This window comes from Artemia franciscana, chromosome 3 (genome assembly GCF_032884065.1).
Source record: "Artemia franciscana chromosome 3, ASM3288406v1, whole genome shotgun sequence".
Taxonomy (NCBI): domain Eukaryota; kingdom Metazoa; phylum Arthropoda; class Branchiopoda; order Anostraca; family Artemiidae; genus Artemia; species Artemia franciscana.
The window spans coordinates 38,634,641-38,649,580 of NC_088865.1; the positions used below are offsets into that span (position 1 = coordinate 38,634,641).

Here is a 14,940-nt window from a genome sequence, read left to right on the forward strand (position 1 = left end):
AAATAAGCACAAGTCCCAGATACATGATTGACATAATTGGAATGGATCCGCTGTCTTTGGGATAGTTGGGGGGGGGGGATAATTCTGAAAAATAGAAAAAATGAGGTATTTTTTACTTACGAACGAGAGATCGGATCTCAATTTAATTTGATATTTAGAAGGATATCGTGGCTCAGAGCTCTTATTTTAAACCCGACCGGATCTGGTGACATTGGGGGGGGGGGAAGTTGTGAGGGGAAAACCTAAAACTTGGAAAACACTTAGAGTGGAGGGATCAGGATGGAACTTGATGGGAAAAATAAGAACAAGTCCCAGATACATGATTGACATAATCGGAACGGATCCGCTCTCTTTGGGGTAGTTGGGGGGGTAATTCTGAAAAATTAGGAAAAATGAAATATTTTTAACTTACGAACGGGTGATCGGATCTCAATGAAATTTGATGTTTAGAAGGATATCGTGTCTTAGAGCTCTTATTTTAAAGCTTGACCGGATCTGGTGACATTGGGGGGTGGGAGGGAGTTGGGAGGGGGAACCTAAAACTTGGAAAACACTTAGAGTGGAGGGATCGGGATGAAACTTGGTGGGAAAAATAAACACAAGTCCTAGATACATGATTGACATAAACGGAATGGATCCGCTCTCTTTGGGGTAGTTGGGGGGGGTTATTTCTGAAAAATTAGAAAAAATGAGGTATTTTTTACTTACGAACGAGTGATCGGATCTCAATTTAATTTGATATTTAGAAGGATATCGTGGCTCAGAGCTCTTATTTTAAACCCGACCGGATCTGGTGACATTGGGGGGGGGGGAATCGGGAGGGGGAAACCTAAAACTTGGAAAACACTTAGAGTGGAGGGGTCGGGATGAAACTTGGTGGAAAAAATAAGCACAAGTCCTGGATACATGATTACACGGACATAAACGGAACGGATCCGCTTTCTTTGGGGTAGTTGGGGGAGGGGTTAATTCTGAAAAATTAGAAAAAATGAGGTATTTTTAACTTACGAACGAGTGATCGGATCTAAATGAAATTTGATATTTAGAAGGATATCGTGTCTCAAAGCAATTATTTTAAATCCTGACTGGATCTGGTGACATTGGGGGAAGTTTGAGGTGAGGGAACCTAAAATCATGGAAAACTCTTAGATTGGAGGGATCGGGATGAAACTTGGTGGGGAAAATAATCAGAAGTCTTACATACGTGATTTACATATTTGGAACGGATCCGCTCTATTGTGGGGGGGGGGGGGTAATTCTGAAAAATAAGAAAAAATGACGTATTTTTAACTTACGAAGGAGTGATCGGATCTTCATGAAACTTCATATTTAGAAGGACCTCGTAACTCAGATTTCTTATTTTAAATCTCAACCGGATCAAGCGTAATTGGGGGGGGGGCAGTTAGAAAGTCTTAGAAAATACTTAAAGCGGTGAAATCAGGATGAAACTGAATGGGAAGAATATAAACCTGTCTAAGATACGTGACTGACATAACCGGACCGGATCTGCTCTCTTTTAGTGGAATTGGGGGGGGGGGGGGGGTAATTTTGAAAATTGAGGGATTTGTAACTTACGAAAGGGTTACCAGATCTTAATGAATTTTGATATTTAGAAGGATCTTGTGCTTTAAAGTTCTAATTTTAAATTCCGACCAGATCCTGTGACATTAGGGGGAGATGGAGGGGGAAACCGGAATTTTTGGAAAACGTGAAAATTGGGGTATTTTTATCTTACGAATAGATGATCGGATCTTAATGAAATTTGATTTTTAGAAGGAATTCATGTCTCAGAGCTTTTATTTCAAATCCCGACCAGATCTTTTGACATTGGGGGAGTTGGAGGGGGAAATCTTGGAAAAACACTTGGAGTGGAGGAATCGGGATGAAGCTTGGTGGATGGAATAAACAAATGTCCTTGATACGTGATTGACAGAATCGTACTGGATTCGCTCTCTTTGGGGGAGTTGGGGGGAGGGGTTCAGTGATTTGGCGAGTTTGGTGCTTCTGGACGTGCCAGGACGATGAAAATTGGTAGGTGTGTCAGGGAGCTGTACAATTTGACTTGATAAAGTCGTTTTCCCAGATTCGACCATCTGGGGGGCTAAAGGGAGAGGAAAAATTAGAAAAAAATAGGTATTTATAACTTACGAGTGGCTGATCGGATCTTAATGAATTTTGATATTTAGAAGGACATTGTGACTCAGAGCTCTGATTTTAAATCCTGACCGGCATTAAGCCTCTTATTTTCCTTTTTAAATCAATCTATTGATTCATAGAATTTTGTTAGAGCTCATACCATATGATCTCTTGGCTCTTAGCTCTTCTCGCCTCGTCACAAGTGCCATATGAGCTCTTAGCTCTTGTTTTCTTCTTTTTTTTGTCATCCCATTTTTTCCCCCGATAGTGGAAAACCCTTATCGAAAATGTTTGTCTAATTGAAAACAGGACTTTTTTGGGTAGTCATGGTACTGCAAAAATAGTTTTGATACCAGAGGCTCTATTTTCCAACTGAGTGTTATTAAGAAAAGAAGACAAGAATTTTTTTGTGAAAATAAAAGCTTCTAAATATCCTGAGAACCAAATTTTCTGAGAACCAAAAAACGGGTTGGACCAATCGATAGCTCTTGCTCACTTTAAGGTATATCTAACACGCCCCCCTAGTTCCACGGGAATATATATAATTTGGTTGAAATGATGGTTAAATGACAGCAATTGCAATTGTAGTTTACCTCTTAATAGTGTCTATACTTTTGAAAATATGTTATTGTTCTTTCATAGCATGTTAACCATTGTCTGCTAATAATTTTCATTGTTGAAATATATTATGTTTGAAATTAACATTTTCAAACAGAATATTAAATACCAGATAAAAGGCAAGAAATTCGCTTTAAGTGCAGCCGTTATAAAACTGTAAATCCAAGCCGACACGTAGCACATGTCACGTGTACGTCATGTAATGTCTATGTCACATAGCGCATTTTGGATTGCGGCAGAGAAACTTTAGGGGTTAATTCTTAAAAAATTAAGTACTCTAGGAAGCTTAACGGGTATTTACGAATCATATAGACAAAGCTTTTGTATAATAAGATTCGAATTATTTACTTGACAATATTGGGAGCTCCTCCTCAATTTGTTATTTCGATGGATCAAAATTGTTGCAATACAGTCAAGGAAGGTCAGACTGACAGTTAGATTTTCAAGAGATGGGCAAAAAGGGCTTTGAAAAGTAGAGGCATTTTTTGGGGAGGGATTGTAAAATCCCTAATATTGTAAAAACAAACATGTTTTTTAATTTGATCTGAAACAGAAGTAAGTTTTTTCGAATGGGGTGTGGGTATTTTCATTGAAAAATATCTTTACCGTTTTTTGCCCGTCCCCCTACTCCACCTAATTCTCGTAAATTAAGTGGTGTAAGTGGTGTAAACATCGTAGGTGTAAATGCTATAGGTTAAGCAGCAGCTGTTGCAAAAGCTTTCCTCCAGAAGCAAGCTTATGAGGCAAATATTCACAGTATATTCTGGAAAGGAGAATATTTGCAGCTAAAACGGGTGTACTTAAGCAATTTTAGGGGCCATGTTGTACTTACCTCACAATCACCTAACAGATTTTATTAATAGTGCTCTTGAAAAAAGTGTGTTGATACTTTCAGTATTTATCAATTAGTTCGTGGTAACGAATTGCAGTAAGGAGCGAGCCGGCTCAATAGCAACCGAAACTCTAAAAAAAGGGAATTTGATACCAATATATACACCAAATTAATCAGATTTTTACGCTGATTTTAAATATATAAGTTTCATCAAATTTAATCTTACCATAAAAAATTGTGAGCCTGAGAAAATTTGCCTTATTTTCGAAAAAATGGAGAAACACCCCCTGAAGTCATAGAATCTTAATGAAATTCACACCTTTAGATTCAGCGTATCAAAGAACCCTATTGTAGAATTTACAATTCCTATCTGCAAAAATGTGGAATTTTGTAATTTTGCTGGAAGGAACATCACGGATGCGTGTTTATTTGTTTATGTTTTTTTGTTCTTTTCTTTTTTCAGGGGTGATCATATCAATCCAGTGGTCCTAGAATGTCGTGAGAGGGCTCATTCTAACGGAAATTAAAAGTTCTAGTCCCCTTCTTAAGTGACCAAATTTCAAGATAGCCATTATGTTCAGCATAGTCAAAAAATCTAATAACTACGTCTCTGAGGACGACTTAATCACTCACAGTCCCTGGAGGAAGGGCTGCAAGTTATGAACTTTGCCCATTTGTTTGCATATAGTATTGGTTACTGGGAAATTTACAGACGTTTTCTGGTGGTGGGGAGGGGGCTATGTGAAAGGATCTTTCCTTGGAGGAACTCATCATGGGGAAAGAGAATTTCCGTGAAGGGGAAGCTGTATTTTCCAGCATTATTTTAAAAAAACAATGAGAAATTAAATAAAAAAGAGGAACATTAAAACTTAAACGAAGAGAAATTATTATGTATATGAAGGGTTCGTCCCCTTCTCAATACCTCACTCTTTACGCTAACGTATTTTTAGTAATTTCAAAAGAGCTATTTGTTCTAATTAAACGGCCTTTGTGATTCAGCGGTCATTCTTAAAGAATTGGAACAAAATTCGAACTTTAGTGTGAAGAGCGAGGTACTGACGAGGAGGCAAACCCCCTCATATACGTAATAAAAACATACAAACTTAGAAGTTTATTGCGTAAGTTAATTTGTAAGTTACGTGTATTTATTACTAATAAAAAACGTTATTAAAATAAATCAAAGTTCTAGTGGACTTTTTAAGTAACCAAAGCATTTGAGGGCACCTAGGCCCCTCCCCTGTCCCTTTATTCTCAAAATCGTCCCATCAAAACTTTTAGAAAGCCATTTAGACACAAAAAGAAAAATTAATATGCAAATTTTGTTTTAATTATTCATATACGGTGAGCCAAAATTGAAACCTGCATGAATTTAAAAACATTCTGAAATTAAATAGAAAAACATGTTTTTTCAACTGAAAGTAAGAAGCAACATTAAAACTTAGAACGAACAGAAATTTTTGCGTATATGAGGAGTTTCGTCCCCTCCTCAATAGCTCGCTCTTTACGCTAAAGTATTTTTAGCAATTTCAATAGATCTATTTATTATTAGCTATTCTAAATACCTATTTGGTCTTTGTGATTCAGGGGTCATTCTTAAAGAATTGGAACAAAACAAAACTTTGGTGTAGAGAGTGAGTTATTGACGAGAGGGTAAACCCCCTCATATACGTAATAAAAATATACGAATATAGAAGGTCGTTACGTAAGTTTTTTTGTTAGTTATGTATATTTATTACTAATAAAAACGTTCGTAAGTAAAATAAGAAATTCTGGTGGCCTTTTTAAGTGACGAAAAATTTTGGAGGGCAACTAGGCCCCCTCACCTGCCCTTTTTTCTCACAACTGTTCTATCAAAACTTTGAGAAAGCCATTTAGCCAAAAAAAGTAAAATTACTGTGCAAGTTTTGTTTTAATTATTCATGTACGTTGAGCCAAAATCAAAACCTGCATTAATTCAAAAACGTTCAGAAATTAAATAAAAAAAAAAAACAAGTTTTCTTTAACTGAAATTAAGGAGCGACATTAAAACTTAAAATGAACAGAAATTATTCCGTATATGAAAGGGGCTGTGCCCTCCTCAATGCCCCGCTCTTTACGCTAAAGTTTGACTCTTTCTCACAACTCTACTTTTTAAAACAATAAAACACTTAGCGTAAAGAGCGGGGCATTGAGGAGGGGACGGGCCCTTTCATATACCGAATAATTTCTGTTCGTTTTAATTTTTAATGTCGCTCCTTACTTTCAATTAAAAAAACTTGTTTTTTTTATTTAATAGATTTCAGAAAGGCTTTTGACAAGGTGGTTCATGAAATTTTATTGCGTATGCTAAGCTGTTTAGGGATCCAAGGTGTTAACCTGAAGTGGTTTGAATCGTATCTAACCCTAAGTGGTTTGAACCAGCGCATTATCCGGATCTGTATTCAAAATTATATTTCAACAACTTTTATCGTTAATTTTGGAGTCCCTCAGGGATCAGTGCTTAGTCCACTTCTTTGTCTAATCTACGTTGATACCCTGTGTTTTTATACACCAGATGCACTGATAGTGTTTTTTGCTGATGACACGGTGTTTACTATTACAGCTTCTTGTCTGAACCAGTTAATTGAGAAGACAAATAAGGCCCTTGCTACATTGAATGGTTTTACTTGACCAGCGTATTATACGAGTCTGTATTCAAAATTATATTTCAAAAACTTTTATTGTTAATTCTGGAGTCCCTCAGGGTTCAATGCTTGGTCCACTTCTTTGTCTAATCCACGTTGATACCATGCAGTTTTATACACCAGATACATTGATAATGTTTTTTGCTGATGACACGGTGTTTACGATTAAAGCTTTTTGTCTAAGCCAGTTTATTGAGAAGACAAATAAGGTCCTTGCTAAATTGAATAGTCTTACAAGTTCTAGTTATTTAGCAGGGAATATTTCAAATACGAATTTCATGATATTTTGCAGAAAAGGAGTTCCATATGTTTTAGATAATAAAATTGTTTTTAATGCTGAATTTTAAAGCAAGTAAATGGTGTTAAATACTTAGGCTTTAGTTTTCATTTTAATTTAAGTTGGAAATAGCATTGTTATCTTCTGGCAGTTAAGATTTCGAGAGATTTGGGTTTGATAAGAAAACTGAGAAATCAACTACCGACAAACGTTTTACTTTTACTGTATCATTCTATTCTTATCTCTTACTTGTCGTATGGTTGCATGCTATGGACTAGCAACTTTACTTAAAGTTTTAGAAAGGTCCAGATTTTACAAATAAAATAGTTCGTGTTTTAGGTGATTATATTCAGTTTGGAAATAGCGCGTTGAATTGCTTTACAAGTTCGAAAATTTGAATATTTATCAGTTACTGTATTACCAGTTAGCAATTTTTTTCTGTCAATGTTTGAATAAGTGTTCACCGAAGTATTGTGGAAGTTTTTACAGTTAATTCATCTTACCACTGTTATGAGACTGGAAATGCATATGACCTTGCATCTGAGCTCCGGAATACTCAGTGTGCTGCGTTCCTGCCTCGTTTTGCGGGACCGGGGGTGTGGAATTCCTCCCCCCAAATGGTATTAGGGAGGCTGATTATATAATCCAGCTCAAGAGTAGATTGAAGCGTTAACTTTTGGGTGATAATTGAGAAAGAATAGAAAGTTGTATGTTATTTCCCTTAATTTTTTTTGTTAATTTTTATGTTGTAGTTGTAGAGCTGTATAATAATGGACTTGCAACCATCGTAAACAAACCTTCAGTTTTTTGTAGATGGCTGCTGTAAATTTGTTTTAATTTTTATGTTAAATAAATTAATTTTATCTGAAAAAACAATTTGACTTGAAGCCAGCAGCAATAAAAGTAAAAAAAAAGTTTGTTTTATTTGTTGGTTTGTTAAAAGAAGAGATGGTGTTGTTTTCATACTTTGCTACTACAGTCGTATTCTGAAACTTCATTCCTCTCTCTGTGAGAACCCTCTCTGAACAGATGGGCAACACGTCATTAATAAAAACGACAATTACACTTTTATGAATAAACAGTCTGTTTTCCAGTAAGTTAATTGTGGAGAGTTTGGAAGTGGATGTGAATTAATCATGTCGGTGGTGGGTATATAAACCACTTGTTGTTGCCTATTAATTAATCTGTGAGTTCCTATTAATATGCGGTTCTTTATGTAATATATACTTACCTCTTTTGTTTTCAGGTCAGTTAATGGAAAAGCGAGTACGAGACTTAAACGCCCACCGAAGTTTACTCGACCGTCTAGTTGACGGGATGACTGAAGAAATTGAATCTCAGAAAGCAACGGCTACTCTGCAGGTATTTTATTTTATATTAGGGTTGTCCTGTTTGTTACCAGGGGTGTAAGTAGTTGAGGGGCCCATTTTTTTCTGGTTTATTCTATAATTTCATGTTTTTTGTTGTTGTTGTTGTTTTTTTTACAGAATGTACCTGTTAAGTCTTGTGAAAGTATGCATTTAACTCCCCCATAATACCCCCTCCCCTTGATTCCTTCCTCCTGCCTACGGGTCTACTCAGTATTAATACCATCGGTGGAGTAAAACTCAAGGAAATGTTTGGAAAATAATTCTTTTAAGCATATACTTTTGAAGAATTGCCTCGTCGACATTCGAAAATCTGTAAATATCTCTGATAGCTGTTGAAACTGAATCACAGAAAGCACCATCTAATTTACAGGTAATTTTTTTCCTGGCTAGATCCCTCCCTCCATTCTACCTGGCATTTATATAGCGGAGGGGGTTTTGTGTCCTTTCGGAATGAATGACATTTTTCTATGATTGATTTTATAATTTCGTATATTTTCTACAGAATGTGCCTATGCTAATTTTGGATTTATTTCTTTGCCACTCCTGAAATAGATTTCTGCATACAAGCATATTTAGTGTTAATAATATCAGCAGAGTAAATCTTAAAGAAATGTTTACTGAACAAATTTTTTCTGAATATATTCTTTTGAAGAATTGGCTGATTGAGAATCGTTAAGTTAAATATTTCTTTGTAAGCTAAGAGTAGAAGTACCTAGAATAGAATGTACTTTTGGCCCTAAAATAGTACCTTTACGTTAAATAAAAATACCTAAGTACTTTAATACTTTTTTGCATGCTGACGAATGGTCCGCGCTGCACAGGCACCGATATCCTGATTCAATGCTTTCGGCTGGGAGTGCAATGCGTGGTTGGGGGCAAATCATCCCTCGCTTCCTGTGTTTTTACCCCAGATTTTTCCAGGTACTCATTTAGAGCTGGATCGAATCTGGCTGAGCTTACGGAGTCACAGCATTGACCCCTGTTCTGAACCAAATAACCAAAGACACCAGAACTTGATTTCTTGACCTCAGGATTCCAAGTCCGGAGCGCCAACCACTCGCCGAGGACAAAATATAAGTAACAAAAATATACGTAAAAACAATTTAAATTTGAATTGAGGCAAAATCATATAAGTGCGAATTAGTAATTAGAACCTACTAAACTCATGATAAGAAGAAAAAAGAAGCAAAAAGGGGATACGTCACTCACTCTTAAAATGGGCAGTTAAAGTAGGGGAGTCTTAAAAATAGGATATTTTTGTGTTTTATCATCGATATTTTAGGGCAAGGGTATAGATCGGTTATCTCAGCTCTTGGTATGTATTTTTAACATGATTAAGATCACAGAAAAATGTATATAAAAACAAATATTCAACTGGGCAATTTTTGGTAAAGGATAATTTTGCTGTTTGTTCTCGGCTGTCTTCATTACCTTCCAAAAATTTTTGATAAGTTCCTCCTGTTAAAAGTAAGCTTATTCTGATATACTAATTTTTACAAAAGAAATTCGAGACAATTGAAATAACTTTTGAAATAATCATCAGCTTTCTTCTGATTACTTACCAATTTTAATCCTATGCTCGGATAGTGAACCAGCATGAACGAATGAATGAACGAATGAAGTGCCCATTTGAACGAATTGATCGTTAAATAAACGTTGCAACACTATCTCCCTACATACATTATAATCATCACTAATAGCTGCAAGGTCCACCAAATTCCTAATCCATTTTTTAACCTTGCAGGGTATACCATTGGGACATTTGTGTTGCGCATGTTTGTCTATGGTTGAGAGCTAGAGTGTGATCACTAAGTCAGTTAGTCCAGATACGTATATGAAGCACACATTATTTATATAAAATATAATACTGGTCAAGATGAATGGAGGGAAAGGGGGCAATGTGTACATTTCGAATGTTCTCCAAAAACTATATTATTAATTCAGCGTGATAAAAATTGTCACTCGCTACTACTAGTAACAACTCACTGCAGCACCAAACTGCCTGATGCCATCACAGCTACGCGCGCTCCTCCTCCATCCGAATCTACTCAAATTCTCCCTCTTTACACCCTCCCAAGAATTTACCATTTTCCCTAAATCTTTCATTACAAGTTCCTCTCACCTCTTTCGGGGACGGCCCGCTTTTTGTTTAGTCATCCTTCATCAGTAGAAAGCGTCCTAACGATCTCATGCTTTCTCTCATTATAGCCCTAGAAAGCTTGCTTTCTTGAACCGCGTTTTTCGTTCAGCTTACTATTTGAGATTTGGTCAATCAGACGGGTACCTAAAACAGTCCGTAGGCAATTTCTCTGGAAAACATCTAGCAAATTCTCTTTTTGGAGCGCCCACGCTTCAGAACAATGGTTGTCCACTGTTATCACCGCAGCTTCGTAGACTTATCTTCCTAATCTTACAAACTGGTGAGAAACATTTTGAAATGGGTTCATAATATTTTTGAATTCAAGATTTTCCAGTGTAAATTCTGAAAAACATTTACGCGAAAATTGGCAAAATGAAAGTTAAGAAAGGTGTAAAGCTCAGGAGGTTAGCAAGGTTAAAGAAATGTGTAAAGGGCTCTCACAGAGATTAGCTTAGAACTTTAACCTCCTAACGCACCATAACTTATAGTTGCGTTGCCGAAAAGATACGTGGCTTATCTGCATAAAGGCTTATCGGCTTCCTCCTATAGTGAATTCTTTGATCTTTTGGAGGAGCAGCTTGAAAAGTTGAAATGAAAAGAACGAAAAAGAATCTCCCGTGTTTCTTTGTGGGTAATCTAATCGTTGATCTGATTGAAATAAATGCAAATATTAGCCGAATATTGAATATTTTCATATCATTTGGATTATTTCCATCAATCAACATATTTACGAGGGTCACGGCCAAGGCCGTATCCAGGGGGAGGAAATTGGGGGTTTAAACCCCATAACCCCGAAATGTTTGCCCGACTCGTAAAAACGTAACAAAAATAAATATAAAACTTTGACTCCTGTCGCGTTGTTATAGTGACACCTCTGTCCATTTTATGTGTTTTGTAGACTTGCTATTCCTCAAGGAAATATAGATTAAAGAATGAGTATTCTTGGCAATATGTAAATAGAACAATTCTTTTCGTGTTATAACAATGTATTATCCTAAATGAATCGTGACAAATTTTGTCAATTGCATCAAATAATGAAGATGGGTTCGATATGTTTTTTCCAGATTGTCCCAAGTGAATTAGAAAAGTTTTGCCAAAGAAAAAAAGGACGGTGTAAGAAGTCTTGGGTAACTGCAGACATTCTATAATCGTTGCGTATAACAGACAAACCTTAGAAAATAAAGATCTATCATTAGTGCAATCTAAACCATTGAACGTATAATAATTATCATAACGCTCAGAATCGATTATTACGAATAGCAAAAAGAGAATTTTACTCGAGGAAGTATACGTATGTCCGGCAAAAACTTGGCACATGATTAAGAAATACTTCAGTAGCCAGCGAAAATGATCTCATTTTAAATCGTAAACCATAAAGAACAAAATTTAGGAAATTATATACCGATTTTGGTTTCGTTTTATGTCATCTATTTACAAAATGTGTTCCTTTTTTGCTCTTTTATGTCCCAAATTTCTAAAATGTGTCACTTTTTTGCCTTGTTATGTCATTGTGTTCCGGCAGATGGGAATGTGTCCTTTTGACATAAAATGTGTCCAGTTGGCAACCCTGTTGTTGAAACGGTTTTTCTGTTGACAAGAGCCGTAAGACCATTCATCGTCTAGGGTATGTTCTTCTTACCGTTCGTTTATTCGCAATATTTTCACATTGCACGATTTTCCCTATAAATTCCCAAGGTCGATTGAAATAATTGTGAACCCAACTGACCCCCAAAGTTGCTTTTATCTAATTTATTTTGTTTAGCCTTAAAGTAGCACAAATTATATCCATTGTCGATAATGCTTCAATAAATATTGTATTAATTTACTTCAATAAATTCTTCAAATATTTTATAGAGTAAATAATAATAAATATTTCAATTAATATATAAATTTCCACCTCAAAAAGTAGGTAAACTATGGGTTGTATTGAGACTTTAATTTTAATGACTACGAGGTTTCTTGGTTTTAAAAATGATGTCAAGGTTTGCAGCAAGAATAACACCATTGTTGTGATATTGCCTATGGATGCTGAAGAATTCTCATCTAATTTTTTATGATTGTTGTTATTATTTAATTTATTTTCTTTATATTCTGTAGAGTGGAACGAAACTCGATGCAAGGGTTCAAGACCCAAGGTTCTTTTTTCAAAATAATAACTTTGTGTCTATGATATTCATAACAAATAGTTTTTCGACTAACACGCGTATCTTGAAGTCGGATATTTAGGGATTTTTGCATTAAAGTAATTTTTAAAGAAAAATTGAACAAATGGTTTTTTCAATCTACCAGCGCTGTTTTCGTCACGATAATCTTTAAACCAAGTTCTTTTTGGAAACTAGTTTCAAGTTTTTCTAGCTTCGAGTTTTTACATGCTAGTAAATTTAGAATGTATTGCAGTAATTTCAGAAGAAACAAAATTATATAGGAGGTTTTTGCCGTTGACTAGGGTCGGTTTCACCCTGATAAAACAAATCTTTGACTCACACTAGGCTATAATCTTGTAAAGTTTGCTTGTAAAGGTGAGTAAAGTTGGTGAGTAAGTAAAGTAAAGTAGAAGTAATTTTTACGTAACACTAGTTTTTAGTATTTTATTCAGTGATTTTTCAATGAAATTTGGGGTCAGATGATACCATTTTGGAGCAGTGGTTTTACCCCAAGGATTTGAAGTCACCAAAATCGGCCCGGAAAGAAAAAAAAAATCATTTCCCCCCAAAAGATTCTAATGCACAAATGGCTAAATAGTTTTTATGAGATTAAGGGTACCCTGATAAATCTTGGTATGCGGTAGAAGTGTAGACAGGGTACACATTGTGTTTAAAAACAATCTTTGGTAGACACTGGGCTTTAATCAAGTACCGTTTCGCTTTGGTTTTCGGCAATTTTGTGTGACTTTGTGTATAGTTTTGTTCTTATTTTGCAGACTAAATCGACACAGGAGTTTATATCTGCATTCCGGAATACACAACGGGGTCATTTTGGATCACAATCAGCTCATCAGAGTACAGCCTTTTCAGAGAACTTTATTCCAGCGATCGTATCCACTGCTCGTCATATGTCAAACTGTGCGGCCGAAATTGAACACCTTAGAAAGAACATTAAAGTCGAGGTTTGTTTTAGTTTGGTACCCCTTGGGGTTGCTGGGGTTGCTTCCGGGAAATATTGAGGTACCAAGGATAGTGAAAATGAAATCTGAAGGCAAAGGAGTATTAAGTACTTTTGTACTTTGCTGTAGTTTTGGATTATTTACCATTTGCCGATTTTGTTTACCATTTTACCAGTTTACTTACCAGTAGACATTTGAAGTACCAAGGACAGAGAAGATGATCTGATTTTTAGAATTAGTTAAGTTGAAACTTGCGTAACTACATGTATCTATTAGGAAAACTGGGAATTCAGTGTTAATAAAAAAGACCTTTATAAGCAATTTTTGGTAGTAGCGGGCACCAAATTTAAAAAGAAATATGCTTAAAAAATCTGCAAAAATAAGCTTAAAAAAGGCATCATATAACGTATTTTACGTTATATGATATTTTAACCTATTTCGTATGATATTTTATACGATATTTTAAGCTATTTAGAATTCAGTGTTAACAAAAAAGACCTTTATCAGCAATTTTTGGTAGTAGTGGGCACCAAATTTAAGAAGAAATATGCGTAAAAAATCCGCAAAAAATAAGCTACAAAATATGTAGCACCATGCAGCTTAAGATGATGTAGCTTTCCATTGAAAGTGTAGTTGTTTTTAGAAATCAAAAGATTGTTAATGTTTAGACTTTAACAAATAAAAAGTGTTATTAATGATTAGTTTTGCTTCTGTTTTCACGGTTTATCGCGGCAACAGTGGCAAAAATGGTGTAGCGCCCTAATAGCTTCGAAATTTTGAAAAAAAACTAAAAGGAAAACCTTAGAAAATCGCAGATTTCTCATATGGTTAGACCTAAGATAGGTCCAGTGACTGAATTTGCTTTTATTTTCATGAAACATGAGACTGTTTCCCTCTTAATCGCCCCCCAAAAAAACAGACAATCGCCATTCTGTAAAGGACTTGGAGCCTAACCGTATTTTGTAACCTTCCTTCAAAACAAAGTCACGAAGCGAAGCTTAGAAATTTTTGGGTACTTAACATAAGACTTTGTTTTCTTAATTACCAACTAAAGTTACCGTATGGTGGCAAGCAGTTTGCTTTGACTGCTTAATGACTGTCTCGCAGTCTGTAAGAACAGCTGTTTAGACTGGAAAAACATTTATTTTTTCGAAGTTGGAGAACTGTGTTGCCACTCTATTTTTCCAATTATGTAGGCCCCTGTTCATGTCTCATTATATTTTATTTTACTAAATATATTTTAAAATATATTATTCCGTTATATTAAATTTTAAGCTATTTCGTAAATGGAAGATAATGGGTTCATAAACCGAAAAGGTATTCTTATAAGCAAATAACGGAACAGTTTATATTTGTAAACAAGTTTATACATTTCGTAGGTAAAAAGCTCAAACCCAGGGCTTCACCCCCAGGTGAGGCCTCTACTCTCGTAAGGTACTACCAGTCTGACCAAGACTTATGTTACATCAGAGTAGCCATTTCATCCTTATTTACTCAACTTTTTTTTCGTGGCTGTTTTAGCCGGTTGAGAGACTGTTTAAATCAGGATAAGGGAGAAAGGGAAATTTCGTCATTTCGTGTTGGAAATGTTCTTCCATGACCGGTTTTAACCGGCTCAAAATTTTTTAGCGTCAAACTAGAAAAACCACACCAGTCTGTTTGTGGCCGTCTTAACTGGCTGAAAGACTATTTTAAAAAGGGCAAGGACGAAATGAAGAATGAAGAAATGAGAATTTCGTCATTTCGTGTCGGAAGTGTTTTTACATGGCCTGTTTTAACCACCTCCAACAAATTGTGCACT

The 14,940-nt window shown here is 35.6% G+C and overlaps 1 protein-coding gene across 1 annotated transcript in view; it reads left to right on the forward strand.

Annotated features, from left to right (window-relative positions):
- LOC136025253 (kinesin-like protein KIF11-B) overlaps positions 1 to 14,940 on the forward strand; it is a 208,655-nt gene that overhangs the window by 149,369 nt on the left and 44,346 nt on the right. The window contains 2 exon segments of the mRNA XM_065701097.1: positions 7,773 to 7,888; positions 12,957 to 13,142. Coding sequence (XP_065557169.1) covers positions 7,773 to 7,888; positions 12,957 to 13,142 — 302 coding nt within the window.